Source organism: Mastomys coucha, unplaced genomic scaffold, assembly GCF_008632895.1.
Source record: "Mastomys coucha isolate ucsf_1 unplaced genomic scaffold, UCSF_Mcou_1 pScaffold21, whole genome shotgun sequence".
Classification (NCBI taxonomy): Eukaryota; Metazoa; Chordata; class Mammalia; order Rodentia; family Muridae; genus Mastomys; species Mastomys coucha.
Window position 1 is genome coordinate 17,957,345 of NW_022196904.1, and position 27,201 is coordinate 17,984,545.

Consider the following 27,201-nt stretch of genomic DNA (forward strand, 5'->3'; position numbering starts at 1 on the left):
AGAAAGATGCAAATCAGTTCTTAGCAGTTGCTGAGGAACCGAGTTAACCTGTGAATACCCGGAGGCTGGAGCGCAGTCTTTCTGGCAGCCTGATGTCGAAACGGGGCCGCTGAAGCCAAGAGCACCTGTACGGGGCCCAAACGAACGAATCTGCGTCTATATAAGATTTCACAGTAGCAAATCTTCTGCTAGAGCTCTGGAGTCGGTTGCCCAGGGAACAGGTCTCAAGATATTGTAAATAAGTCTTTCGAAGACTCTGGTAGATGAAATAATCTTTGAACTGCTGGAAACTTGATGGTAAGCCAGCGACTTCGGGATATGGAACTTGGAGAGAGGTGTGGCAATTAGCAGGAGGTGGGCAGAGAGGCGTGGCTATCTGTGGCATGGCGGGATCTGAAGAATCAGCCCTCAGCTGTAGGAGGGTCACAAAGAAGAAAAGGAAGAAGGTGGGGAGGAAGAGGAGGAGGAAAAGGTGATGGTGAGTAAGAGGATGGAGATGAAGATGAGGAAGATGAGGCTCCTATGGGCAAGTGGGTAGCTGAGGATGATGAGGATGATGTTGACACCAAGGAGCAGAAGACTGACGAGGATGACTAAACAGCAAAAGAAAATGCTAACCTTCACGCACTGTGACCTATTCACCCTCCACTTCCGGTCTCAGAATTTCAACGGGTCGCCTTCGAGTAGAGAAGCAGGCCTGCCTGCCCCAAGAGGGCAGTGCCACCCACAGATGGCATGCACTCCCTATCACCCCACTAAAACCGCAACATGAATTGGCAGCATGGGAGGGAAAAAGAACCAGAACTTCCCAGGCCCTGCTTTTTTTCTTAAAAATTCTTTAAAAGGAGAAATTATTTGTATTTTTTATTTACATTTTATATTTTTGTACATATTGTTAGGGGTCAGCCATTTTTAATGATAACGAGTGACCAAACCAGCCTTCAGAGCATTTTCTGTCCTACTTCAGACTTTACTTGTGGTGTGACCATGTTCATTGTAATCTCAAAGGAGAAAAAAATATATAGAAAACACACACCAAAAAAAGATAGGAAGAAAGAGAGAGAGAGAGAGAGAAGCAATCTTATTCTGAGCATTCCAGTAACTTTGTTTTGTGTATGTACCTAGCTGTACTATAAGTAGTTGACTTGTATGATATAGTTAAAAAGGCCAAAGATAAAAAAGATTTTTTTTTCCATTTTTTTTGTCTATGAAGTTGCTGGGTTGGGGGGGGGGCTGTTTGATGTATTTGTGAAACAATGTGCAACAATAAATGGAAATTTTATTTTGCTGAGTTGTTCTTAAATAAAGAAAAGAGCAGACTGCCCAATCATATCAACCAAATATGACATAACATGATGCAATAAGACTAAGCATAAGATACCCTCCATAGCGGGTGGCATTGCAAACATTTACAACCACTGTGGAAACCAATCTGGTGGTTCCTCAGACAATTTGAAATGGTTATACATGAAGATCAAGCTGTACCACTCCTGGGCATATACCTAAAGATGCTGCACCACACCACGAGGACACATGCCCCACTATGTTTAAAGCAGCCTTATTCATATTAGTCAGCAACAGGAAACAACCCAGATGTCCCTCAACTGAAGAACAGATACAGAAAATGTGGTTGATTTACACAGTGGAATACTACTCAGCTACTGAAAACACAGACAAAATGAATTTTGTCGGCAAATGGATGGAACTAGAAAATATCATCATGAGTGAGGTAACTCAGACCCCAAAGGACATGCATGTTATGTTCTCATTGATAAGTGGATATTAACCAGTACAGAATACTCCTGGTACACCCCATAGACACTCAGAAGTTAAAGAAGGGGGGAAGCCCAAGTGAGGATGCTTCAGTTCGTCTTCAAAAGAGAATAAATGATCATGGGAGGCAGTGGGGGGGTGTAATCTGGGTGAGAGAAGGGAGAATGAGTCAGAGGAGAGAACAGGGGGCTAGGGTCAGGTATTGGAGGAGACAAGAGAGAATCCCAGAGAGCCAGGACAATGAATAGAACTATGCAGCTGCCAGGAGTGGGTGGTGCATGATGAGGGGAAACTCTAGAACATCCCAGAGACCTGGCATGGGGGAGGCTCCCAGGACTCAATGTGAGTGGTCTTAGCCGAAATGCCCAACAGTGGGGAGATGGACTCTGAAGAAACCACCTCAGGTAGATAGACAGGGCCCCCAGTGGTGAATTGGGGATACCAATTGATCTTCAAATTTTTCAATCCAATATTGTTTCTATCTAAAAGACATACAGGGGCAAAAATGGAGCTGGGACTGAACCAATGGCTGAGCAGTGGCAAGTCCAACTTGGGATCCATCCTGTGAGCAAGCGCCAAACCCTGACACTACTACAGGTGCTATGTCGTGCTTGCAGATAGGAGTCTAGCATAGCTTTCTCGGAGAGGCTCTACCAGCAGCTGATTGAGACAGATGCAGATACAAACAATTGAACAATGGACTGAGGTCTGGGACCCCTATGGAAGAGTTAGGGAACGGACTGAAGGAACTGAAGGGTGTGGTGATCCCCTAGGAAGACCAAAAGTGTCAACTAGCATGAAACCCTGGGAGCTACGAGAGACTAAGGCACCACCCAAAGAGCATCTACAAGTTGGTCCATGGCCCCTGCCACATATGTAGAGAAGGACTGCCTTATTTGGCCTCAGTGGAAGAAGATGCACCTAACCTTGTAGAGATTTGATGCCCCATGAGGGAGGATACAGAGGATGGGGGGGTAACCTCTCACATGTGAAGGGGAGATGTATGGGAAAAAGAACTTTGGGAGGGTAGACTGGAGGGGACAACCTGTGGGATGTAAATTAATAAAATAATTAATTAATAATATAAACAAAGTGTGGTAAGGATGCTGAGGTTAGCTCACCACAGTGGACGGCTTCTGACTCAGTTCTATTTAAGGGCAGAACACTGAGAGTTTGACCATGCTCCACTGAATAAACAGATGACACAAAATGGACTTTTGGAACTTTTATTCTTATTTTATTTTATATTATTTTATCTTTATTATGGAGGAAAGGTTTCCAAAATGGGGACAGACATGGAAGGGCCAGGAAACAAGTATGATTGGGGTTCCTGATGTGAAATTCCCAAAGAATCAATAAAGTAGAATCAATGGAGCTCACAGAAATTAGGGAGCCTGCATGGGTCTGACCTGGGTCCTCTGCATATATGCTATGGTTGTGTAGTTTGATGTTCTTGTGGGATTTCTAGCACTGAGGGCAAAGGCTAGGTCTGAATTTTTTCTCTGCGTTTAGGACCCTTTTGCCCTTACTCAGACTGGTTTGCTTCATCCATCCTTGATATGAGAATATGTACCTGGTCTTACTATAGCTTGTTATGCCATATTTGGTTACTGTCCCTGGGAGAGCTGTTCTTTCCTAAGGGGAGGCAGAGAAGGAGTGGAAATGGGGGAAGGTGAAGTTATGCAGTAGAGAATCCAGATAAAAGATGGAGGAGAAACGGCAGTCAAGATGTCATAAGAAAAGAAGAGAGAAAAGACTAGGCATAAACTATCACATCAAGGCTTGACAAAGCAATACAACAGGAAAAAGGGGTCCCACAAGCCAGCAAAAGTTTCAGAAACACTTCCCACTCACACTGTTAGGAGACCAACAAAAATCTCAAGCTAAACACCCACAGCTTGGATACAGAGGGCCTAATTAAAACCCATAGAGTTTCTGTGGTTTCAGGTTCAATTTCTGATCTCCTATGAGATCTGCTTAGTTGATTCCATGGGCCATATTTTCCTGTGCCTTTGACCTTGTCTTGTCCCAATAATCCTTCTTCTTCATCCTCATGCTCCACCCTCTCCTTTTCCTCCTCCTCTTCTTCAGTAATCCCCAAACTCCACCTTATGATTGCCTCTGCATCTCTGTATCTGCTCTTATCCATTACTGGAGGAAGCCTCAGTGATGATGACTGGGCTAGGCACTAGTCTGAGTATAACAGAATAGCATTAGGATATCAATCATTTCATTGACATCTTTGTTGGACATGTTTGATTCTACCTTCAGACTCTGTGGCATCTGGCTTCTAGATCACAGCTATCCAGGCAGTGCTGGGTATTTGCTCCCTTCCATAGTGTGGGCCTGAAGTTAAACCAGTCATTGATTAGCCATTCTCACAAGCTGTGAGCCAACATTGCCCCAGCATATCTTGCAGACATGACAGATTGTGGGTCATAGATTTTGTAGCTGTGTTCATGTCCCAGTCCACCCACTGAGGGCCTCACCTTGTTACTGAAATTGGCTGGTTCAAGATCTCTATTCTCCATTACTAGGAGTCTTTGCTGGAGCCACCCTCAAAGGTTTCAGGAAGTTTCCCCTGGACTAGGTTTCCACATTGCCCCTCAACTACACTCTATTCCAGTCCTCTCTCTCTATGTGCTCAGTCCCTCTACTTTTCTCTCCCCACTTTAGTTCTCCTGTTCCCATGCCCAGGAGCCCCTCCAGTCCACCCAAAAAATCTATTCTATTGTCCTTCCCAGCAAGATTCAGTTGTCTCTCCTTGATTTCTCCTCTTTATCTAACTTCTCTAGGCATGCAGATTGTAATGTGATTATCCTTTACATAATGCTAATATCCCCATTAAGTGAGTACTTGTTATGTTTGTATTTCTGGGTCTAGGTTGCCTCACTCAGAATGCCTTTTGCTAGTTCTATTTATTTGCCTGAAATTTTCATTATGCCAGTTTACTAATAGCTGATTAATGTTCCATTGAGTAAGCATACCACATTTTCTTTTTCCATCCTTCAGTTGAGAGATATCTAGCTTGCTTTCAGTTTCTGATTATTTTGAAAAAATATGAACTATGAACATATGTTGAGCAAGTGTCCTTGTGGTATTATGGGGCATTGTTTAGATATATGCCCAAGAGGGCTATAGGTGGATCTTGGGGTAAATTGATTCCCAATTTTATGAGCAACCTTGGTATTGATTCAAAATATTACAAGAAAGCAAAATATATAAAAAATAAAGATGGGAACCCACCCCTAGTTAAGTGTGCAAGATGTTTCCTTATGTTATGAGGTAAGAAAAGGGGGATATGTTGGACAAGAAAAGTCTACAGGAAGAAGAATGAAAATAACTTTAATTTGGTGAGAAAAACCTCTCCACACACACAGTCAGATCTTTCCCTTTTCACTCACTTCACACTGACTCCTAGTATGTTCTGACAACAGTTCTCCAACATGAGCTCTGCATTTTCTTGAAAAGTCACCCTGAAACCTTATATTTATTTTCCAGTCCCTGGAATTAAAAATGATGCATTTATGTCTCAGTTGTTTACCTTGTATCTTCATGTTGAATCTTTCTCCAGCTGTGATAAGCCTCAAACAACAGAATTCAAGGGGCCACAAGGACCAAGCCAGCCATAACAATCCTAATGAGATTCTCCACTGTCTGAGGATCCTGTGTATACAAGGCTGCTGTTGTGGACAAAGAAGATAGAGGAGAACAAATTACATGAGGATGACCAAATGCTATAACCTCGGACCAGCTCTCCTTACTGACAATTGTGCATACTACACAATAGATTAGGATCACAAACACACATGGAATCAAAATACCCCTGATTCCCCCAAAACTCAACAATGCTGAGCCTGTGCCAAGTTGGTTCCCTATTGAATGCATCTGACCAGCATGTTCAGAGGAACACTGGGGTCTGACCACTCAGAAGAAAACGTGGATGTACCATGGCAACTATATTGTCCAGAAATAGAGAAATCCACAGAGCCTAAGGAAAAATTGGCATGACACTGTCCAGTGTGTGACTGACTGACAGAGAGCTGTGGAAAGTCAATTCTCCCATTTTTGGATAGAGCAAATCTGTTGTAACTGATCTCAGAGGAACACAGGAGTGTTGAGTTCCCTCCAGGGGCCAGAAGAGGGCCTTGCTTGTTCAGCAGGAAGGGCTTCCTTGATAACCCTGGAACAATGATAGATAGCAAGTCATTCAGCTAGATCTTGTAATACATTCCACCTCTCATCCTGCTATGACTATGGCATTGTCTCTAATGCTTTGGACCTTAGTAGTCAAGACATTTTTCAACCACTCATTTCCCAGAAAACTCCTGGCAGTGGCAAGGCTATACAGTTAAATAAAAGACAATATTTCCTCACCTGAAACATGTATCTCCAGAGGATTACTGATCTCTAACCACACATGTGGAGTATTTGCATTGTATCCATAACATCTAAAGGGCCCCTTATGGCTAGATGCCATAGAGATCTCAGATAACATAGCCTTGGACTTGTCGGTGTATATAAACTGTGCCTTCTGGGACCTGGGGAACTTCAAATCTTTCCCAGTCAGAATGAACCAATCATATTTTTTTGAGGAGACACAATGGAAGGTCACATTCCCACTTGAGGTCACCACAGGACTGGGAAAGGCTGAAAGAATAGGCTTGCCATGGTAGACACCTAGGAGAGAAAGAGGCAGGCTGTTAAAGCCCTCATTGCCTCCAGCAGATGGGTTAACAACTTTGGAACAGTATTTCTGTGAGAAAGAAGAGAAGCTCTCCGGGGCTACATATATACAGAATACATACGCAAGGTCATTCCGGGCCCAGTTCACATGGGGTCCTGTGACCCACAACCAAAGATGGAAGTTCACATGCTGTGGTTATTACTTGACAAACTCTCAGCTGTGGTCAGTGCCAAGTAACCAGCAAGGATTATGACCCTTAGCGAATTGTCACTTGTCACCACCAGCTCCAGGTTCTGACTTGGCTCTGTCTAGCCAACAAAATTGTAAGAATAACAGTTATATTTTCCTGCATTATGTCTTGCTAAAGAAAGAATGGTAGATTTGCTTTATTGTGTTCTATTTGGGTCCCTCTGTCCCAGGTTCTGAGCTCCCCTGTTTAGGTATCACACGTTTACAGGTTCCTAGGGTCCCCACACAACAAATGGTTGCAGGGCTCCCTGAGGGGAATCATCGAGCCTGAAAGAGCCTAGATGGTGGATTTTTGAAGGGACCCTGCAAAGTAGAGGAAGAGGTACATATCTTAGGACTGCTGCACAGAGGTCACAGTTGCAAATCACATTGAAACTGATAAACAATAGCAGAAGGACACATAAGAATCCCACATTTCCCTGGACTCTTGATATCCACTGTTATTATCCACCTAGGTTTTTGCACACAGGTCCAGCTGTATCATACATTCTGTGACATTAGGCTCAGGAGCCTTGGCTCACTCATCCACCACACATCAGGTCCTTGCCTGGGATCTTGTGTCTGTGGTGATATCATTCAAATGGAAGGCTAGGGCTTTCTTACCTGAGATGAGAGAGCTCTAGCTGGTTATTTGGCACTGACCACAGCTGAGAGCTATTCAAGTAATAGTCACAGCAGGCGAACCTCCATCTTCAGTTGTGGGTCACATGTGAACTGGGCCTGGAATGACCTTGGATATGTATTCTGTATATATGCAGGAGGCCTGGAGAGTTTCTCTTCTTTCATTAGCATGTTATGTGCCTAATGTGAGTCACATTGAAGGGTCACATGGATTCCTGAGGTCACCAAAGGGCTGGGAATGGCTGACAGGGTGACTGCTGGGAGGGATAAACTCCTAGAAGGGAATAGGAAGCCTATTAGGTGGAATATATGGCAAACATTGTCTTGCTCTTCTGGGATTTGAGGAATAGACACCACAGTGAACATACAGCCTTCCTAAAGGAAATTCCCAGGGATTTGAAAGCATCCTCTCACCTGTCATCACCAGCTCCAGTGTGTCACTGTGCTGTGACCACCTATCAGAATTGTAACAGTATCGACAATGTTGTTCGACATTATGCTTTCCCATGGATGCAGTGAAGAACATGGCCTCGTTAACAGGCTGCTTTGGAGTTTGTCTGTCCCAGGATGCTGGGCTTCCTTCTTTATACAAAAAAATATATTTGGGTTTCCATGGTCCCCTCACACCAAATGGTCACAGAAACCCCTGATTCAATCACAGAACCCGGCACAGCCTATAAGGTGTGTTTCTGGAAAATCCTTCGAGGAAGGAGGTGAGTAAGAGGTGGGACTTTGCACAGTTTTACAATAAAGATCAACCATACTGTGCTGACAGTTGACTTTACCCCTGAATAGTCAAAGGACTGGTAATGTCATGGGAAGACCCGTCATTCACCTGACCATCCCAGGTTCCATTCTCATTATCCCATTCTCCACTTACTGAATTAGGACAGCCACAGTCTGCATACTGTGTTCATTGGCTCAGGAGCCTTGGGTCCTCAGACACATCGCATACCAGGGTCTCCACTGGGAACCTACATTGGGGCAATGCCATTGCACAGAGACTCTCTGGCTCCCTCACCTGAGACCAGGAACTCCAATGGGTCACTGGCTTCTGACCACACCTGAGGATTATCGGTATAATAGCCATAGCATCTGAATCCCCACCTTTGTTCAGAGGTTTTTGGACTCACTTGGAACCTGGACAGAGACACCCCAGTGTCTTGTATTTTGTATTGTAAGCCAAAGGATCTGTAGATTTTCTGACCATCTTTTCTTAAAATGAAGGAATTTCAAGTTAAATTTCTGATTTGAGGTATATGAGATTGTCACAAACACTCCTAAGTTTACAATGAGGTTTTGCAGGGCCAAAAGGTGGGTTTATCATAGATTCCTAGGAAAGGTACTTATGAAATATTAAATCAGCATAAACAATCAACATCGTCCTCCATAGCTGTCCTGTGGTAGAAGGTACTGTTAGATCAGTATTTTCTTGAGAGTAACATCTGGATCTTAGACTCCTTAGAGCACTCTAACCTGTAACCACCAGCTCCAGGGTGCCACTGGCTTCCTCTGGGTGTTGAAGGGGTGGATGGAGAGCCAGAGCCCTGGCTTTGCTCTGGGCACAGGTGCAAGCTGGAAGGAACCCATGGCTCTAACTGGGCAGGGGTTTGTGTTTCCCTGGTTCCTGTGGGGAACCAGTTACACTTAACGTCATTGCCTCAGCTATGATCTTGAGTATGTCAGAGCTCCAGTGCTCCCAGGTGTCCAACCTCCTGGGAATCGAGCTTCCTCTGGGATCCTGGGATCCTGGGATCTTGGGAGTGTCAGAGCACCTGTTGTCCTGTGATCCTGGGCATTTCAGGGCACCTGGGAGTCGGGATCCCTCTGGATGTTGTAGGAGTGGATGCAGAGCCAGTACCCCAGGTCTGCTCAGGGCACAGGCTCAGACCAGAAGAAACCAGTGCCACTGGCTGGGTGAGGTTCATGTGTCCCTGGATCCCAGGAGTCCCAGTTACTCCTGATGTTGGGCAGATGTTGGGGCTGAATAATTGTCTATGAAAGTATTTACACATAATGTTATAGTTATTGAAGATTGATGAACATTTGTAAAACTTACTGGCCTGTGCTTGGCACAGTGTATTTGCTAAACTAAATGTTGTGTAATACAACTGTGCCACACATCTGAACCATGTGCTCTATGACTGAGCCACATCTTTGATCCTTACTAGGGGATTCTAGGCAGGTGCTCTACCTCTGAACCCCACAGCACCTCACTTTTTCCACCTTTCCCCTGGGAAAGCAAAGTTCATTTGGGACCCTGAGGCTTGCTGGCCAGCCAGCTTTGCAGAATCACAGGCTCTAGGCCAGAGAGACTGTTTCAAAAACAAAACAAAGTAACAGCAACAATGCCAAAGCCAATCAAAACACTCAAGGTGGACGGTTCCTGAGGAACAACATCTGAAGTGAATGCTGGCTTCCACGCATATGCACCCACACACGCACAAACATGCACATACACCTACAGGTACCAGTGTGTGCAGTTACACACATGCATTCACATGTACACACATGCACTGCTCTCAAAAGATTCTTTTCAATTCTGTTTAATATCCTTTGTTATCTAGCTCATTACCAAACCTGTCTGTTCACCCCATTTACTCCATCCTGTTCTCTCTCTCCCTCCTCCCCTCCTTCCATCTCCCTCTGTTTCCCTCTCTCCTCTTTCCTTTTCTATCTATGGTCTCCACACGAAGTTCACCCTGGCCTTGAACTCATAATCCTCTTGCCTCAGCTTACACAGTGATAGATAGCACCTGTGTGCCCACCACACCTAGCTTCTGTTTCTTTATTTCCACCTCACTTTATCCCAGATGTTTTATTTTTCATCAGTGCATGTGTGTATGCATGTGTGCATGTGTGTATGCATGTGTACATGTGTGTATGTGTGCATGTGTTTGCTTCTACTCAGTTGCTCCATGTCACATCCCTCCCCCTTCCATTCTTTTGTTTCTCTTCTCACTCACTCCTCTTTCTCATTTCCTTGATCTTGCTTTACTGCTACAAGGTCTGTAAGTCTATAAGTCTGTAGCCCAGGCTATTCTGCTACTCTCTAGATATATCAGGCTAGTCCAGAACTCATGGCAGACTGCCTGCCTTAACCTTCACAACTCTAGGGTTGCAGATGTGTGTTGCCATGGTCATGTAAGCTTCACTGTGTCTAAGTTCAAGTTCCCTAGGAGAGATTCAAACTGACTCATGCTATTGTGTGCCTTTTATTCAGTTTGGTGAGCTCTCCAGTCAGCTGTGCCTTTCACAAATGGAACTTTTTTGTTGCTGTTGTTTCGAGACAGGGTTTCTCTGTGTAGCCCTGGCTGTCCTGGAACTCACTCTGTAGACCAGGCTGGCCTCAAATGCAGAGATCCACCTTCCTCTGCCTCCCAAGTGCTGGGATTAAAGGTATCTGTCATTGCCACATGACTACAAACTCTGAAATCAATCCCCATCAGAGGTTAAGGAGGGGAGCCATGGAATTTTCCTTTAACTGAGGGGAAAGCTCTTTCTAGAAATCTCCCATAGGAGGCTTTCCTCCCATCCTTTTGTAGAGAAAGTAGAGCCTTGTGCTACTTCTTGTTGTAAGGAAGGCTGTCAAAGTGAGGACTTGGACTTCCCAGGCTCTCTAACATGTGGGCAAGAAAGTCTATGTAGCCCACCCAGGATCTGCTAAACTCTGGAGGAATGAGAAGAGGTCATTCCTAGGTCAAGGGCACTGGGTGGGTGCGTCAAGTTGAAGGATGTCCAGGCCCTGCTGGGGTGCTTCCTGTATCGGTTTTTTTCCCAATGGAATCGCCATTGATTGCACAGCTCAGGATAACACACACTCATCATCTCCCAGTCTCTGTGAGTCAGGAGGTCAGCGTCATCCACATAAGCCTCCTGCAAGGCTGGAATGGAGGTGCTGAATGACTGACCACAGGATGGGCTGCCCAGCACAGATGGCCTATCCTGAAATAAGGTATGTCCGTCCCATTCATGTGACTATCTTTAAGCTGTTCCTTTAGTGGGGAATTTTATTGTCTCATTCCTGGACTTTGGAGTTTGCTGCTGGAGCAAATGGTTTATGGCCTAGTTTCTGAGTGGAGACAAATGGGATTTAAAATGTCCCTTCAAAGTATTTTTGTATCTTGAATTATTTTTTAATCACTATCCAATATTTTATGTCCTCCAACCGTTATATCTTGCAATTACCAACCTCAAAATGCCTTTATAGACCCTCAAATAGCCCAAATATTTTCTGAGATACTCATAACTTAAGCTTTTATATCCTCAGACCTTACATAGACTTTCCATCTTTTTCTATCTAATTATTTATCATGAGATGTAGGTGGCTGATCAGTGTGGAACAAGAAGAACAAAAAGGTACCTGGCTGTTTAGGTAACTCTTCAATGGAACCTCAAGGAAATGCTAAAATTTGGGGAACTGGGGAACTGTTCCTGTGGAGCAGAGCTGTAACACATTCACTGGGGAAACCTTGCCCCGCCCCCAGAGCAGAACTGTAACTCTTTCTTTGGGGAAACCTTCCTCTGCAGCAGCTGGAGCAAAGTAGTAACACTTCTATAAAGGAAGCCTCTCCCCTCAGAGCTGCAACACTTACTACCTACAAGCTCAAAGTATGAGCTGAGAAACAGAGAGAGAAGCCCAGGAGGGCATAGAGAAGCTGCAGAACCTTTAGGAGGGAGCTGAGAGGTAACAGGGTCACAAAGTATAGGAGCTCCACTGGAGCGGGGAATGGGCTAGGAGGGCTTACATAAGAGACAGAGCAGGCAGCTCCAAGGGAGAGGCAAAGAAGAGTGTGGCAGGCCCAAGAGGGCTTGAGGAAACTGCAGGATAACAGCTCCTAGGGATTGGTGAGGAGAGGAAGCCCTAGGAAGGAGATATGAACAAAGGCCTCACGGGGATAAATGTCAGTGGTGACAAGAATCCAGGGCATCCTCAAAGGGAATGAGAGACTTGCCCAAGAGAAATGTCCTGAATCAAAAAGGAGAGGCACCCCTTTCCACATGTCACAAGCCCAGTCGGGCAAGAGGATCTTTCTGGTATACTGGGGTGGGTTTTGTAGTATTGTACACAAAGCAGGCAACTCTGGGGTGGCACTTGTCCTGTAGAGGAGGGGAGGAAAGAGCAGCTGAAGATGGACTTGGAAAAGGAATGACTTCAACAGGGAGCAAGTGTCTTTAGTAGAGAGATGTGCCGTGAGGGTCCCTAGAAGGTTTACCAGGCTGCAGGAGCCAGAGAGACACTTGTAGAGTAGACAAGGAGGAACACATGGCCAGAAAGCAATTGAAGAGGCAGACTCTAGATTTTGGAGTCAAATTTGGTGAGTGGTAGGAACCAGCAGAAATAAATGATCCATATATTCCTTATAAGAGCCAGATCCACAGCTTGGTTCAGAGTGGTTGAGTCCCTCAGAGGAAACTCATTTATGTCAATCCCGGGTTATGGGCATCCGATAAATGAAAAAGGGAAAGAGGTATGTTTGAACTGTGAGGCAGAGAACAGCCAGAGGCATGGAAAGGTCTAGATTGAGGGGAGCCATGAGCAGAGACTGCGTGTGGGATAGAGAGTAAAAGAGGAGAGGGAGTTTCATGACCAAGAAGGTAAATACATGTAGTTAGTATAACAAAAGTTATGTTTTATTATGCTGAGGGTCATTACACAAAATTCAAACTCTGTGTTCCTAACTACTGTTCTAAGTCTATCTCCCCAATGCCGTTCACCTGTATGATGTATCTTAGCTGAATGTAAAAATGTTGGAGGTCCAGAACAGGATCGAATCTCTGATTCGATCTTCGGATCCTAGGGGGAGAATCTCTGTCCATAGGGCAGATCAAGGTGGTGCCTCTCCAGATGTGCAAACCATCGCTCTAGGTCTCTGCTTATACTACTGTCCAGTGGGTGTCATGGGGTTCTAGGACTGTGTCTGGTTATCATGGGTGAGTGATGTCACTGAGTTCTGGTTATCAGGTGCAGCCTTGGGTGGAGCTGGGGTCCTAAACTAATATTTTTTTACATGTCTAAAAGGCAAATTTTTTTCTTTACTATGCTCATTATAGGGAGCAAAGAGAAGAGCCAAAGATGGGTAGATCAAAAATGTGGGAACCAAGAGACCTCATAGCCAAAATGAATGAGTTTATATTGAAAAGAAAATCTAGGGGAAGGAGAGGTTTAAGGTAGGGAGTGGGATGTGGGAGAGTTAGCCAACATTTACTTGGATACGTTAACAGGCACCTTAGCCATTTGTCCTGGGTTTCTTTGAGACCTAACACTAATTATTAAATTTTTAAAAAATCAGTTTTTAAAAGATTACATTCATAAGATGGATGTGGTAATTCATACCTTTAATCCCAGCATTTACAAAGCAGAGGCAAGTGGTTCTCTGTAAATTCTAGGCCAGAGTTACAGGGGTTGGGGGTGGGGGGATTAGATTTATTTATTTCCTGGGTTCTGGGAATCCAACTCATGTCATCATGATTGGCGGCAAAGCGCCTTTATCTGCTGATCCATTCTGCCCACATGGTTAGAACTTTTTGAACTGTACAACAGGGACATCGCTAGTCTTCCAGACTTGGCAGTGTCAAAGGCAGCTTCAATCGTGGCTAACAGGAGGACTTTCCCATTGGCCACAACCCTGAAAGCACCGGGATGGACTGCGCAGCCTCACTCGAGTTCGAGGCCTCGCCCCCTTGGCGCAGAGTCTCTGACGGCGGCTGCGCGCGCTGCTGGGAGTGCTGGGAATTGTAGTTCCATAGAGCTGATACCACCTACTTCCGGGTTTAGCCGGCAGTGCAGCCATTTGTGTGTGTGTGTATGTGTGTGTGTGTGTGTGTGTATGTGTGTGTGTGTGAGTGCGTGTGAGTGTGTGTGTGTGTGTATGTGTGTGAAGGCGTCTTCTGTGGCTCGGCTTTGTGCCTGGGCTCAGTCTACACGGAGCGACCTGGCGGATGCTGACTCGAGGTGGAGGCCAGACCCCCGCCACTCGAGTCAAGTCGGATGTGCTTCAGGATCGGGGAAGGAAGCGGTGAGCCCAATTTCGTTCTGACGCTGAGTCGTGAGCGGCTCAGACCCGCCCCGATCCTCACAACGGGCTCACGGACGTCCAGGTTGGTGATAGATGAGGGATGCTCGCTGTGGTCGGTATGCGCATGCGCAGTGTCTAGGCGGGAATCGCGGTAGCGTCAGTGACTCGGGGTTCCTGTGCCTCAGTCTGGGATTCTGAGTCGCGGAGAGCTGAGAGAAGTTCACAGCCGTGCGCATGCGCGGATGATTGGTTGTGAGGTGGGACTAGTTTGGGACCGAGGATGTCCAGAAGGATGGAAGACAGGGCCTACGCATAGTTATTGGGCAGATAATAGAAAGGCCCAAGAGCCTTGCGTTTTGGACAAAAGAGTTTTAGAAGCGGTGTTATCGCCACGGAGAGACAACGTGGTGGGGCCTCTAAGGCGGGGAGAGTTCAGGTCTACTTGGCACTGTAGGGGATCCCTTACTGGTTTGGAGGAAGGAGGGAGCTTTGAATCTGTGTAGTTGATGAGTAGTCCCTGCTTGTCGTTAGGCTGCCTCTTGATTCCTGTCTCAGGAGGAGAGAGCATCTTTCATTTCCTAAAGGGGATATGTCACTTTGATGTGGGGAGAATGGGCCCCTTTAGTCTACTGAGTCCATTACAGGTGTGTCACCTGAAGCTCCTAATAACCTGGTGGCCCTAGGTGCATTTGCAGAAACTGCTCTGAAGGTAGGAAGAGACCCCAAGGGTAGGTGCAGAGGTGGGTGTGGCCTGAGCAGTTTCTTCTGTGTAAATATTAGTGGAGAGCCTTCCAGTACCCGGATTCTTTTTCCCAAAGAGAGGAACCATGTCACCCGTTTCTGTATTAAATCTAAGCCCACACTGTCCTCGTGAGCAAGTGTTTGTGTTGGAATCACCAGCCAACGTCCTGAAGAGGTGGTTCTAGTTCCCCAGGGCAGACACTGTTCTTGCAAACCTGGGGGTGTCCTGTTTGTTGGAGATGTATGTGGCTTCTTTTCCTAGATCAGGCATAACAGCCAAGCAGAGCAGTGGCCCTAGTTTAGCCCAGTGAGCCAGCAGGTTTATTGTTGTTCCCTACAAAAGTATGAGTGAATGATTTCTTACAGAAGCATGCATGACTCACCTGTGTCACTGAAAAACCCACGGGAGTGATGACTCAGGGGAGCTGCACCTCTGGAGGTGCCTGCAAGACTCAAAGGCAGACTCTGGGCAGGGTACCTTCTCCCCAGCGGTTGCTATTGCTTGTATAACTTTAAGGAAGGGTGAGTGTGTGTGTATGTGTGTGTGTGTGTGTTTGCTTGCTTCCTGAGTCCTCCTTTTTCCTTCTAGAAGGGAGCATTCCAATTCAGAAAAAATAGGTACACACTAGAGAAGCCTGGAGTTCCTGGTTCTTGTCCCAGAAAAGGCAGTATTGCTTCAGTTAATCGGTCCTTTAGACAGTCAAGTACAGACTGAGGGTGCAAGTGCCTAGCAGAAGATTCTAGGCAGAAGGCCCTGTGCATGCCAGGGTATTAAATTAGAAGATCTGGAACTGGCACCTGAAGCCTGAACACCATAGGGTTCTAAGTTGTTCAAGTTGGGTAGAAACTCCAGCTTGGAGGTAAGGAATCTATACCTCAAAGGATTCCCCACCTTTGCTGCCTTCTGATAGACAACTGGCTGGGAGAAGACAGGTGCTATAAGCATCTTTACAGAGTAGGTATTGCTAGGTCCTTTGTTTTGGCCTATTCTGCCTTGAAGCAAGAGAATGCCCAGGTTTATAGGAGAGCAGGGTGGAAGACAGGGGAGGGCCCAGGTCCCTTGGGAGCAGCTCTAGCCTAGGTTTGGGGACACCTTGGGAGCCAAGTGTTGAGGGCCTAGGACTGGTTCTGGAGCTACATGCTCAGACTTAGGTAATGTTGTATTATAACTGCAGCTCTGCAGGCATACAGAACTGGTGACCTCAGGACCATGGTAGCAGCTATGATTTGGGGGCACAAGGGGGATACAGATTCCTATAAGAATCTTCCTGAAGCTAGGGTGTAACTCAGCTGGTTAAATACTTGCCTAGCATGAACAAAGCCCCAGGTTCAATCTCTAGCACTTCATAAATCTGGTCTGGTGGCACATGCCTATAAAAGCAGTATTTGGGAGGTAGAGGCAGGAGGATGGTGTGTGAAGCCAGCCTACACTACATGAGACCCTGACTCAAAAACTAAGGAACCAAAAACAAAACGAAAAAGAGCCCCAGATGGGCAGAGCACTCAGCTTCTGAATGCAAATCCTTCGTGGGATCGTGCTCGGATGAAAAGTGTGTGCCACTGTGCCCTGCTAGAAATGCACTTTTGACACATAGTGCTGGGGTCTTAGTGGATTTTGCTGTAATCACAGCCAGTTGATGCCCAAGTGTGGGGAAAGACAGGGTCTCCCTGGCATTCAGGTGCCCAGGAAAGTGTACAGCAGGAATTAGGCAGGTTGAGACACAAGCTGGGGCCTGGTGGGTGGAGGAAAGTAGGTGGGACTGTACATTAGTGCTGGAGTGGGAATCAGGGGGCTGAGGATGTGACGTAGTTGGTAGAGTGCTTGCCAGCAGGCACAAAACACTGGGCTGCAGCCTTAGCACCACATGAGCATCAAGGGAGTATGGTGGGGTTGGTGCCTCCAAGTAGGATTGGTCAGCTGCTATCCTGCTTTCCAAGTTTGTGACATCAGATTGAAACAAAGACAACTGAGCTACAGGGGTACAGGGTCTGAGCCTGGCAGAGGCTGGTATGTGCCATGGCTGCCAGAAGTCCCCAGTTCTGCATAGACCATTGTGGCTTTAGGTCCAAAGCCCTCCAGATTGATGGAGGAATCAGGTTCAAGTTACAAATTCAGAGCCTGAGGGTTTGGGTAAGAATCTGAGGCAGATTCTGGTTGGATGGTGGAAGGAGAGGTCTGTCCTGTCCCTGACTGTTTGGATAGGAAGGTGGAGACTCTGGATGTTTGCTGATGAAAGGGCAGTGTTCTCGATAAAATAACTATCTGGAAAGGCTGGGGCTGTGTCCTGAATTTCCTCTATTTGGTCAGTGGCTATATGACTCCTAGGTCTGCGAAGAGATGGTGTCTTGAGGTTACACACTCAAAGCAGTAAAGTACGTAATATTAAGGGGTTCCTTGAGTGCTGGGTGTTTGTGGGACTCCCAGGACCCAGTGAATGTCCTGATTGGAGCTGACATTTTGATACTGGGCAAATGGTCATGTTTTGAGCATGAGGTGGGCTTACAGGGTAGTGGGAATGGAGGAACAAATTGGAGCTGCAAAAATTTGGCCTGAAGGAGCAACTCAGGGATTCTTGGATGATGTCCAGTTGGGGCTTTAACTGCCAGGGGGAAGGCTGTCCTGGAGGGTGGCAGTGCAAGCTGGACAGAGCTGCTTTTGTTTGTGCAGCTTGGCACCACACCACACCTGGAAGAGACCATGGAGCAGCAAGATGATGAGTCCCTGGAGTCCCTGCAGGCCTGTGTAGAGGTGAGTGAAGCCACCCTTCCCCCAGTGACCTCAGCTCTTTTCTGCCTGACTTCCCCATAGCCTGAGCTTGAAAATCTCTTTGCAGTATTTTAAGGGATCTGGTGGCAGGCTTTTAAAAAGATTAACCAGTATGTGTATGTGCGTGTATCCACACATGTTGACAGGGGTATGTGCCTGTATAGAAGCCAGAAGAAGGCACCAAGGTGGTCTCTGTTACTCTTTAAATATTATTTTGAGAGATGACCTTTCTCTGATGTTTTAGAACAATTCCTTTCGATTGAAGTGTTCCCTCTGGGTTGGTTGTGGTGGGGCAGGGATAAATAAAATGTCACAGAGCTGATAAAGTAGAAAGCCAGGAGGGCTCCTTTCCTGAGGATAATGGAAGCAAAAACCCAGCAGTTACAGAGGAAACTCTGGAGGCACACTGCAGAGGAGCCCCCTCAGGCCTGTTGAACTACCTGCAAGTTGTGCAGGAGCTCTGGGGATGTAGCTGCTCCTGCTAGTAAGCCCATCTTAGGGTTTCTGTTGCTGTTACAAAATACCATGACAAACAAGCAAGTTGTGAAGGAAAGGGTTTATTTGGCTGTTTATCACCAGAGTAAATTAGCAAGGCAGGAGACTGGAGGCAGAAGCTGATGCAGAGGCAGTGGAGGGGTGCTACTTACTGGCTTGTTTCCCGTGGCTTGCTCAACCTGGTTTCTTATAGAACCCAGGATCAGTGTACATGGGTTTCCTTTCTGGCATGAATAGACACATATATGTTTTATCTCCCCAGGAAGAGTCTATCAGACACTAAAGGCTAGCATTTCCCCTAATAGACTAGAAGCCAGTATGTCCTAGTGATTCTCTGCTCTCTACCCCTCTGACCTGGGGTTACAGGTATGCCTGGGACATCTGGCTTGTTACCTGACTTCTAGGATCTGAACTCTTAACCCTTGACCCTCTCTCTCTCTCTCTCTCTCTCTCTCTCTCTCTCTCTCTTTCTCTCTCCCTTCCTTCCTCCTTCCCTCCCTCTCTCCCTCCTCCCTTTTAAAGTTTAAAGATTATTTTTACTTACTGATTTTTAAGTTTGATGTGTATGGGTATTTCATGCTTGCCTAATGCCCAAGGAAGTCAGAAGGCACTGGATCCCCTGGAACTGGAACTGGATTTATAGATGATTGTGAGCCACTATATCGTTGCTGGAAATTTAAACCAGGTCCTCTGGAAGAGCAGCCAGTGCTCTTAACTGCTGAACTATTTCTCCTGCTGGTATTTATTTATTTTTAGTGTGTGACTATATTCCACATGTGTGTAGGTGCCCACAGAACCAGAATAGGGTATCAAATCTCCTAGTTATAAGAGGCAGTGAGCTACTGCTTGTGGGTGTGGAGGATTAAACTAGGGTCCTCTCTAAGAGCTGCAAGTGCTCTTAACCACTGGGCCATCTCTTTATCCACCATCTTTTTAAAAAACATTTTAAGGCAGGACAGGCTCTCATGTGTTGAGGGCTGCCCTGAAACTCACTCTGTAGCTAAAGATGACCTTCTTTCAACTACATATGCTCCTGTCTCCCCTTTCTAAGTACTGGGATTAGACGGGAACCACGACTTCTAGCCCAGAAAAGAATGGGTTTTATGCTTCCCAATACTGAGGAGAATACAGAGGCCCAATATTTCATTTAAAGTTAAATATGCCACCCAATTTTGTTGCAGGATATATTAAAAAAGAACCAGCACATTCCTATCCTTGTGCTGGCAACTCTACCCCAGCAGCCTGGCCGGCCATGCACTGGCGGGCAATGGCCAACCTGTTTTTATCTTGTGGAGACTCTGACTCAGAACTCCAAAATCTTTCCACCCAGCTTGCTAGGTTCCCAGTGGCAGGTGGTTACCATGCCAGCCCCATGCTTCAGTACCCCCATAGCCTTTGTGGTGCATAGCAGGCAAACCCATGATTTGCTGCTCTCTGGAACCCAGTTGAGTCACAGCAAGAAGGAAAACACCATACAAACTTAGTTCAGAAATGATGGTAACTCAATCTCTGGGCGCAACAACTAAAACCTAATTTTGTAAGCCATATTAAATCTAAATTCTCTGGTGGCAAATCCTGGCAGAGGAGACACTAGTATAGCTACATCTTATCCTCACAGTCCATCTCTCTCTATCTCTATGTCTGTCTGTCTGTCTGTCTGTCTGTCTCTCTCTCTCTCTCTCTCTCTCTCTCTCTCTCTCTCTCTCTCTCTCTCTCTCTCATCCTCCTCTCTTTCCGTCTCCCACTGGGAAGTTAGGTAACTCATTCTGCAATGCTTTGACACATTTAAGACATTATAATGTTAGTTATCCTCAGTATGGCAATCTTTTACCTGGGAACAATGTTACCACAATAAGCAGAACTTTTTTTAAATTTATTTATTTATTATTTACATTCCATGTTTTATTCCCTACCCCCACCCCCATCCACCCTCTGACTGTTCCACATCCCACACCTCCTCCCCAGACCCCTGTCTCCATGTGGATGTCCCTACCCCCACCTGACCTCTAAACTCCCTGGAGTCTCCAGTTTCTTGAGTGTTAGGTGCAACATCCCTGAATGAACACAGACCTGGCAATCCTCTATTATATGTGTGTTGGGGGCCTCATATCAGCTGATATATGCTACCTGTTTGGTGGCCCAGTGTTTGAGAGATCTCGGTGGTCCAGATTAATTGAGACTGCTGGTCCTCCTACTGTATTGCCCTTCTCCTCAGCTTCTTTCAGCCTTCCCTAATTCAACAACAGGGGTCAGCTGCTTCTGTCCATTGGTTGGGTACAAATATCTGCATCTGACTCTTTCAGCTGCTTGTTGGGTCTCCTGGAATGTGGTCATGCTATGTCCCTTTTTGTGAGTGCTACATAGCCTCAGTTTTAGTGTCAGGTCTTGGGACCTCCCCTTGAGCTGGATCCCACTTTGGGCCTTTCACTAGACCTTCTTACAGGCTCCTCTCCATTTCCCTCCCAGGACAGGAACAATTATGGGTCAGAGTTATGACTACGGGATGGCCTCCCTCTCCCTCATTTGATGCCTGTCTTCCTGATGGAGGTGGGCTCTGTAAGTTCCCTCTCCCTTCTGTCAGGCAATTCATCTAAGGTCCCTCCCCTTGTGTACTGAGAGTCTCTCACTTCCCAGGTCTCTGGTGCATTTGGAGGGTCCCCCCAACCTACTATCTCCCTAGGTTGCCTTGTTTTCATTCTTTCTGCTGGCCCTCGGGGCTCCAGTCCTTTTCCCTCACCCAATACCAGATCAGGTTCTCCTGTACCTTCTACTCCCTTCTCCTCCCCCAGGCCCCCTGCCGCCACCATCCACTTTCCCTGTGGCATTGTAGGGCATCTTTTGGGTATATTCCCAAGAGTGGCATAGCTGGGTCTTTAGGTAGATCTATTTCCAATTTTCTGAGGAACCTCCAAACTGATTTCCAGAGTGGTTGTACCAGTTTGCAATTCCACCAGCAATGGAGGGGTGTTTCTCTTTCTCCACATCCTCTCCAACATGTGTTGTCACCCATGGTTTTGATCTTAGCCACCTGTGGTTAGTCACCTGTGGTTTTGATCTCAGGGTTGTTTTGATTTGCATTTCTCTGATCATTAAGGACTTTAAACATTTCTTTAGGTGCTTCTCAGCCATTTGAGATTCCTCAGTTGTGAAATCTCAGTTTAGTTATATACCCCATTTTTTTGATTAGGTTGTTTGGTTTTTTGGTAATTAGCTTCTTGAGTTCTTTATATATTTTGGACATTAGCTCTCTATCAGATGTGGGGTTAATGAAGACTTGTCTTATTGACTATCTCCTTTGCCTTACAAAAGCTTTCCTGTTTCATGAGTTTCTATTTATCAATTCTTGGTCTTAGAGCATGAGCCATTGGAGTTCTGTTTAGGAAATTTCCCCCTGTGCCAATGAATGTAAGGCTCTTTCCTACTTTGTCTTTTATTAGACTCAGTGTATCTGATTTTACATTGAGGTCCTTGATCCATTTGGACTTGAGCTTTGTGCAAGGTGACAAATATTGGTCTATTTTCATTTTTCTGCATACAGACAGCCAGTTAGACCAGCACCATTTATTGAAGATGTTTTCTTTTTTCCATTGTATACTTTTAGCTTTTTTGTCAAAGATCAAGTGTCCATAAGTGTGTGGGTTTATTTATGGGTCTTAAATTCTATTCCATTGAAACACCTGTCTGTCTCTGTACCAATACCATGCAATTTTTATCACTGTTGCTCTGTAGTAAAGCTTGAGGTCAGGGATGATGATTCCCCCAGCCATTCTTTTATTTTTAAGAATTGTTTTCCCTATTCTGGGGTTTTTGCTTTTCCAGATGAATTTGAGAATTGCTCTTCCCATGTCTTTGAAGAATTGTGTTGGAATTTTGATGGGAATTGCATTGAATCTTTAGATTGCCTTTGGTAGGATGGCCATTTTTACTATGTTAATTCTGCTAATCCATGAGCATGGAAGATCTCTCTATTTTCTGAACTTTTTCTATTTCTTTCTTGAGAGACTTGAAGTTATTATCATACAGGTCTTTCACTTGTTTGGTTAGAGTTACCCCAAGATATTGTATTATTTGTGACTATTGTAAAGAGAGTTGTTTCCCTAATTTCTTTCTCGGCCCGTTTATCATTTGTATAAAAGAAGGCTACTGATTTTGAGTTAATTTTATATCCAGCCACTTTGCTGATGTTGTTTAGATAGAGAAGTTCTCTGATAGAATTTTTAGAGTCACTTATGTATATTATCATATCATCTGCAAATAATGGTACCTTTGTTTCTTCTTTGCCAATTTGTATTTACTTGATTTCTTTTTGTTGTCTTATTTTTAGCTAACACTTCGAGTACTATATTGAAAAGATATGGGGAGATTGGACATCCTTGTCTTGTCCCCAATTTAAGTGGGATTGCTTCAAGTATGTCTCCATTTAATTTGATATTGGCTGTTGTTTGCAGTAAATTGCTTTTATTATGTTTAGGTATGGGCCTTGAATTCCTGATCTCTCCAATACTTTTAACATGAAGGGGTGTTGTATTTTGTCAAATGCTTTTTCTGCATCTAAAGAGATGATCATGTGATTTTTTTCTTTGAGTTTGTTTATATAGTGGATTATGTTAGTGGATTTTCATATATTAAACCAACCTTGCATCCATGGGATGAAGCCTACTTGATCATGGTGAATGATGATTTTGATGTGTTCTTGGGTTTGGTTTGCAAGAATTTTATTGAATATTTTTGCATAGATATTCATAAGTGAAATTAGTCTGAAGTTCTCTTTTTTGGTTGGGTCCTGTGTGGTTTAGGTATCAGAGTAATTGTGGCTTCATAGAATGAGTTAGGTAGTGTTCCTTTTGTTTCTATTTTATAGAATCGTTTGAGGAAAATTGATATCAGGTCTTCTTTGAAGGTCTGATAGAATTCTGCACTAATTCCATCTGGCCCTTGGCTTTTTTTAGTTGGGAGGTTTTTAATGACTTCTATTTCCTTATAGATATCAGCCTGTTTAGATAGTTTACCTGCTCTTGATTTAACTTTATGTGATGTCTGTCTAGAAAATCATCCATTTCATCTAGATTTTCCAGTTTTGTTGAGTATAGGCTTTTATAGTAGGATCTGATGATTTTTTTAATTTACTTCATTTCTATTATTATGTCTTCCTTTTCATTTCATCTGTCTTGTTGATTCTCTCAAAAAAACAACTTCTGGTTTTGTTGAGTCTTTGAATTGTTTTCTTTGTTTCTATTTGGTTGATTTTCAGCCCTGAGTTTGACTATTTCCTGCCTTCTGCTGCTCTTGGATGAGTTTGCTTCTTTTTGTTCTAGAGCTCTCGAGTGTGCTGTTAAGTTGTTAGTGTAAGATCTCTCCAGTTTCTTTACTAGGGCACTTAGTGCTGTGAACTTTCCTCTTAGCACTGCTTTCATTTTGTCCCATTAAGTTTGGGTGTGATGTGTCAACATTTTCATTAGATTCCACAAAGTCTTTAATCTCTTTCTTTATTTCTTCCCTGACCAAGTTATCATTGAGTAAAGAGTTGTTCAGTTTCCACAGGTATGTGGGCTTTCTATAGTTTTTGCTGTTCTTAAAGACCAGCTTTAGGCCATAGTGATCCAATAGGATACATGGGATTATTACAGTCTTCTTGTATCTGTTGAAGGTTGTTTTGTGACCAATTATATGGTTGATTTTAGAGAAGGTACCATGAGGTGATGAGAAGAAGGGAGTGTTCTTTTGTTTTAGGGTGAAATGTTCTGTAGATATCTGTTAAATCCATTTGGTTCATAATCTCTCTTAGTTTCAAGGTGTCTCTGTTTAGTTTCTATTTCAATAACCTGTCCATTGGTGAGAGTGGGCTGTTGAAGTCTCCCACTATTATTGTGTGGGGTTCAATGTGTCTTTTGAGCTTTAGTAAAGTTTCTTTTATGAATGTGGATGCTCTTGCATTTGGGGCATAGATGTTCAGAATTGAGACTTTCTCATGGTGGACTTTCCCCTTGATGAATATGAAGTGTCCTTCTTCATCACGCTTGATAACTTTTGGTTGAAAGTCTATTTTATTGGATATTAGGATGGCAACTCCAGCTTGTTTCCTGGGACCATTTGCTTGGAAGACCTTTTTCCATTCCTTTACTCTGAGATAGTGCCTGTCTTTGTTATTGAGGTGTATTTCTTGTATGCAGCAAAATGTTGGATCTTGTTTACGCATCCAGTGTGTTAGCTTATATCTTTTTTATAGATGAGTTGAGTCCATTACTATTACAGAGAAATGACTGTTGGTTCCTGATATGTTTGTTTTTATAGGTAGCTTTATGTGCTTGTGGTTCTCTCCTTTTGACTTTGTTGTGTGATACTTAATATCTTGTCCTTTATTTGGTACAGGTACCTTCCTTGTGTTGGAGTTTTCCTTCCAGGATCCTCTGTAGGGCTGGGTTGGTAGATAGATAATGTTTGAATTTGGTTTTGTCCTAGAATATTTTGGTTTCTCCATCTATGTTGATTGAGAGTTTTGCTGGGTATAGTAGCCTGGACTGGCATTTGTGTTCTCTTAGAGTCTGCATGACCTCTGACCAGGCTCTTCTGGCTTTCATAGTCTCTGTTGAAAAGTCTGGTGTAATTCTGATAGGTCTACCTTTATATGTTACTTGGCCCTTTCCCCCTGCAGCTTTTAATATTCTTTCTTTGTTCTGTGTGTTTCATGTTTTTATTATTATGTGAAAAGAGTATTTTCTTTTCTGATTCCGTTTACATAAGGGCCATCTCTTTCTTTAGGTTGGGAAAGTTTTCTTCTATGATTTTGTTAAAGACCTTTTCAGGTCCTTTGAGCTTGGAATCTTTGTTCTCCTCTATTCCAATTATTCTTATATTTGGTCTTTTCATTGTGTCCTGAATTTCTTGGATGCTTTGGGTTAGGAGTTTTTTATGTTTTGAATTTTCTTTGACGTTGTGTCAATCTCTTCTATGGTATCTTCTACACCTGAAACTCTCTCTTCTATCTCTTGTATTCTGTTGGTGATAATTACATATGTAATTCCTGACCTCTTTCCTAGGTTTTCCATTTCCAGGTTTGCCTCTGTTTGTGTTTTCTTTATTGTTTCTACTTCCACTTTTAGGTCTTGGATCACCGCTTTATTCAATTCCTTCTCTTGTATACCTGTATTTTCCTGTATTTTTTTCAATGAGTTATTGATATCTTACTTAAAGGACTCTTTTATCTTCAAGAAATAAGATTTTTAGGTCAGCTTCCTGATTTTCAGGTATGTTATTGTATTCAGGGCTTGCTGTGGTGGGAGAACTGGGTTCTGATGATGACCGTGTATTTTGGCTTCTGTTGCTTATGGTCTTGCGATTGCCTTTCGCCATCTGGATATCCCTGGTGTTTGTTGGTCTGGGTGACTGTAGTCTGCCTCTTTTGTCCCTGGGTCGCTTCAGGTCTCCTGGTAAACCTGCAGCCTTGGCTGTAGCAGACCACCTGTGGGGCCTTCCAACTGGGGGCTCTTCACAGGGGCAGAGAAGCTGCTGATCTGTTGCACTGGCTCCAGTAGATCTCCTGGGAGGCCTTCAGACTACTGGGGGTCTTCAGTGGAGCAGTCAAACTGTTGTCCAACTGCTCTGAGTGCAGCAGGTCCTGTAGGATGGGTTAGGATATGGTATCTTCACTGGAGCAGACCAGCCAAGACTCTGCCCCAGCAGAAAGGACCAGGCAGAATGGACGGAAGGGGCAGCAGAACTTTTGACTCTGACTTTATTCTGACTGGGCACTAAGATCGCCATAGGCTTTGACCCATCAACTTACAAGAAACTAGGCTCTAATTCCAAAGCCACTTATTGTTAAAACAGTCCAGTAACAATTTCAAATGCCTTTTGGACATTATGACAAGAAAAAATTTTTTATACAGATATAAGTCTAAAAATCCTAAATACGAAAGGTTCTTAGTGGTGACTTAGTGGTGACCCATCACTAGATTCGTAGCCAAACTGTCTCTAACCTGTTGACTATCTCAGCTTTTCCTCCTTTCTCCATACCTACGTCACCTTCAAGTTCCTTGACTTCTCTTGTTGAGTCTGTTTCCTATGTGTATGTTGAAGTCCTCTATACTTCTATTGTTAATACAGTGTTTTTATTCTTTGGGTGCTTTACACACACACATAACACATTTTGACCATATTCACCTCCCACTGTTCCCTTAATTCCTTCTAGGTCCAGTATCACAGCATACGCTGCACTATCCGGAACCTACCATGAGCTATTTCTTCAAAGAAAACTAAGTTTCCCTCCCCTAGAAGATGCCAATTGTCAGTGGTTCCTCAGGTAGAAGTGGCTCATAAACCATCCCCCACCCACCAGCCAGCCAGTCAGGCTAGAATGTTGGATGGCTTAATGTTCTACAGATCGCATCCTGAGTGCAGAGTCTATCTTGGCCAGAAGACAGTGTTTGTTTCTGTTCTCATTGACCTGTGGCTCTTACAGTCTTTTCAGTGTTTTTCATCATGGTCCCTGAGACTCAGGCAGGAAGGGCTGTCTTACACACAGTCCCTGAGACCCGGGCAGGAACTGTCTTTTTTTTTTTTTTTTTTTAAGATTTATTTATTTTATTTATATGAGTACACTGTAGTTGTCTTCAGACACATCCAAAGAGGGCATCGGATCCCATTACAGATGGTTGTGAGCTACCATGTAGTTGTTGGGAATTGAACTCAAGACTTCTGGAAGAGTAGCCAGTGCTCTTAACTGCTGAGCCATCATCTCTCTAGTCCAGGAGGGCTTGTCTTACAGTCACTCATCAATGGTCCCTGTTTTAGTCAGGGTTTCTATTCCTGCACAAACATCATGACCATGAAAGCAAGTTGGGGAGGAAAGG

At 44.5% G+C, this 27,201-nt stretch overlaps 2 protein-coding genes and 1 pseudogene across 3 annotated transcripts in view; 2 read left to right on the top strand and 1 right to left on the bottom strand.

Moving 5' to 3' along the window:
- LOC116100304 overlaps nucleotides 1-597 on the top strand; it is a 4,899-nt pseudogene extending 4,302 nt beyond the window's left edge.
- Nucleotides 598-3,914: 3,317 nt separating this feature from the next.
- On the bottom strand, nucleotides 3,915-14,585 carry LOC116100305 (leukocyte immunoglobulin-like receptor subfamily B member 3). Its single transcript, XM_031384124.1, is given in 7 exon segments — nucleotides 3,915-3,966; nucleotides 5,318-5,456; nucleotides 5,723-5,956; nucleotides 6,151-6,453; nucleotides 7,745-7,925; nucleotides 7,927-8,029; nucleotides 14,422-14,585. Coding segments are annotated over 7 exon segments (1,176 nt in total).
- LOC116101789 (zinc finger protein 112-like) overlaps nucleotides 14,098-27,201 on the top strand; it is a 46,346-nt gene continuing 33,242 nt past the window's right edge. The window contains exons 1-2 of one of the 2 annotated variants that reach the window (XM_031385621.1): nucleotides 14,098-14,431; nucleotides 17,759-17,839. In XM_031385621.1, the coding sequence (XP_031241481.1) occupies nucleotides 17,789-17,839 (51 nt within the window). In that variant the 5' untranslated portion in view covers nucleotides 14,098-14,431; nucleotides 17,759-17,788. The remainder of the gene's footprint in view (nucleotides 14,432-17,758; nucleotides 17,840-27,201) is intronic. The other variant, XM_031385620.1, reaches the window with a different exon arrangement.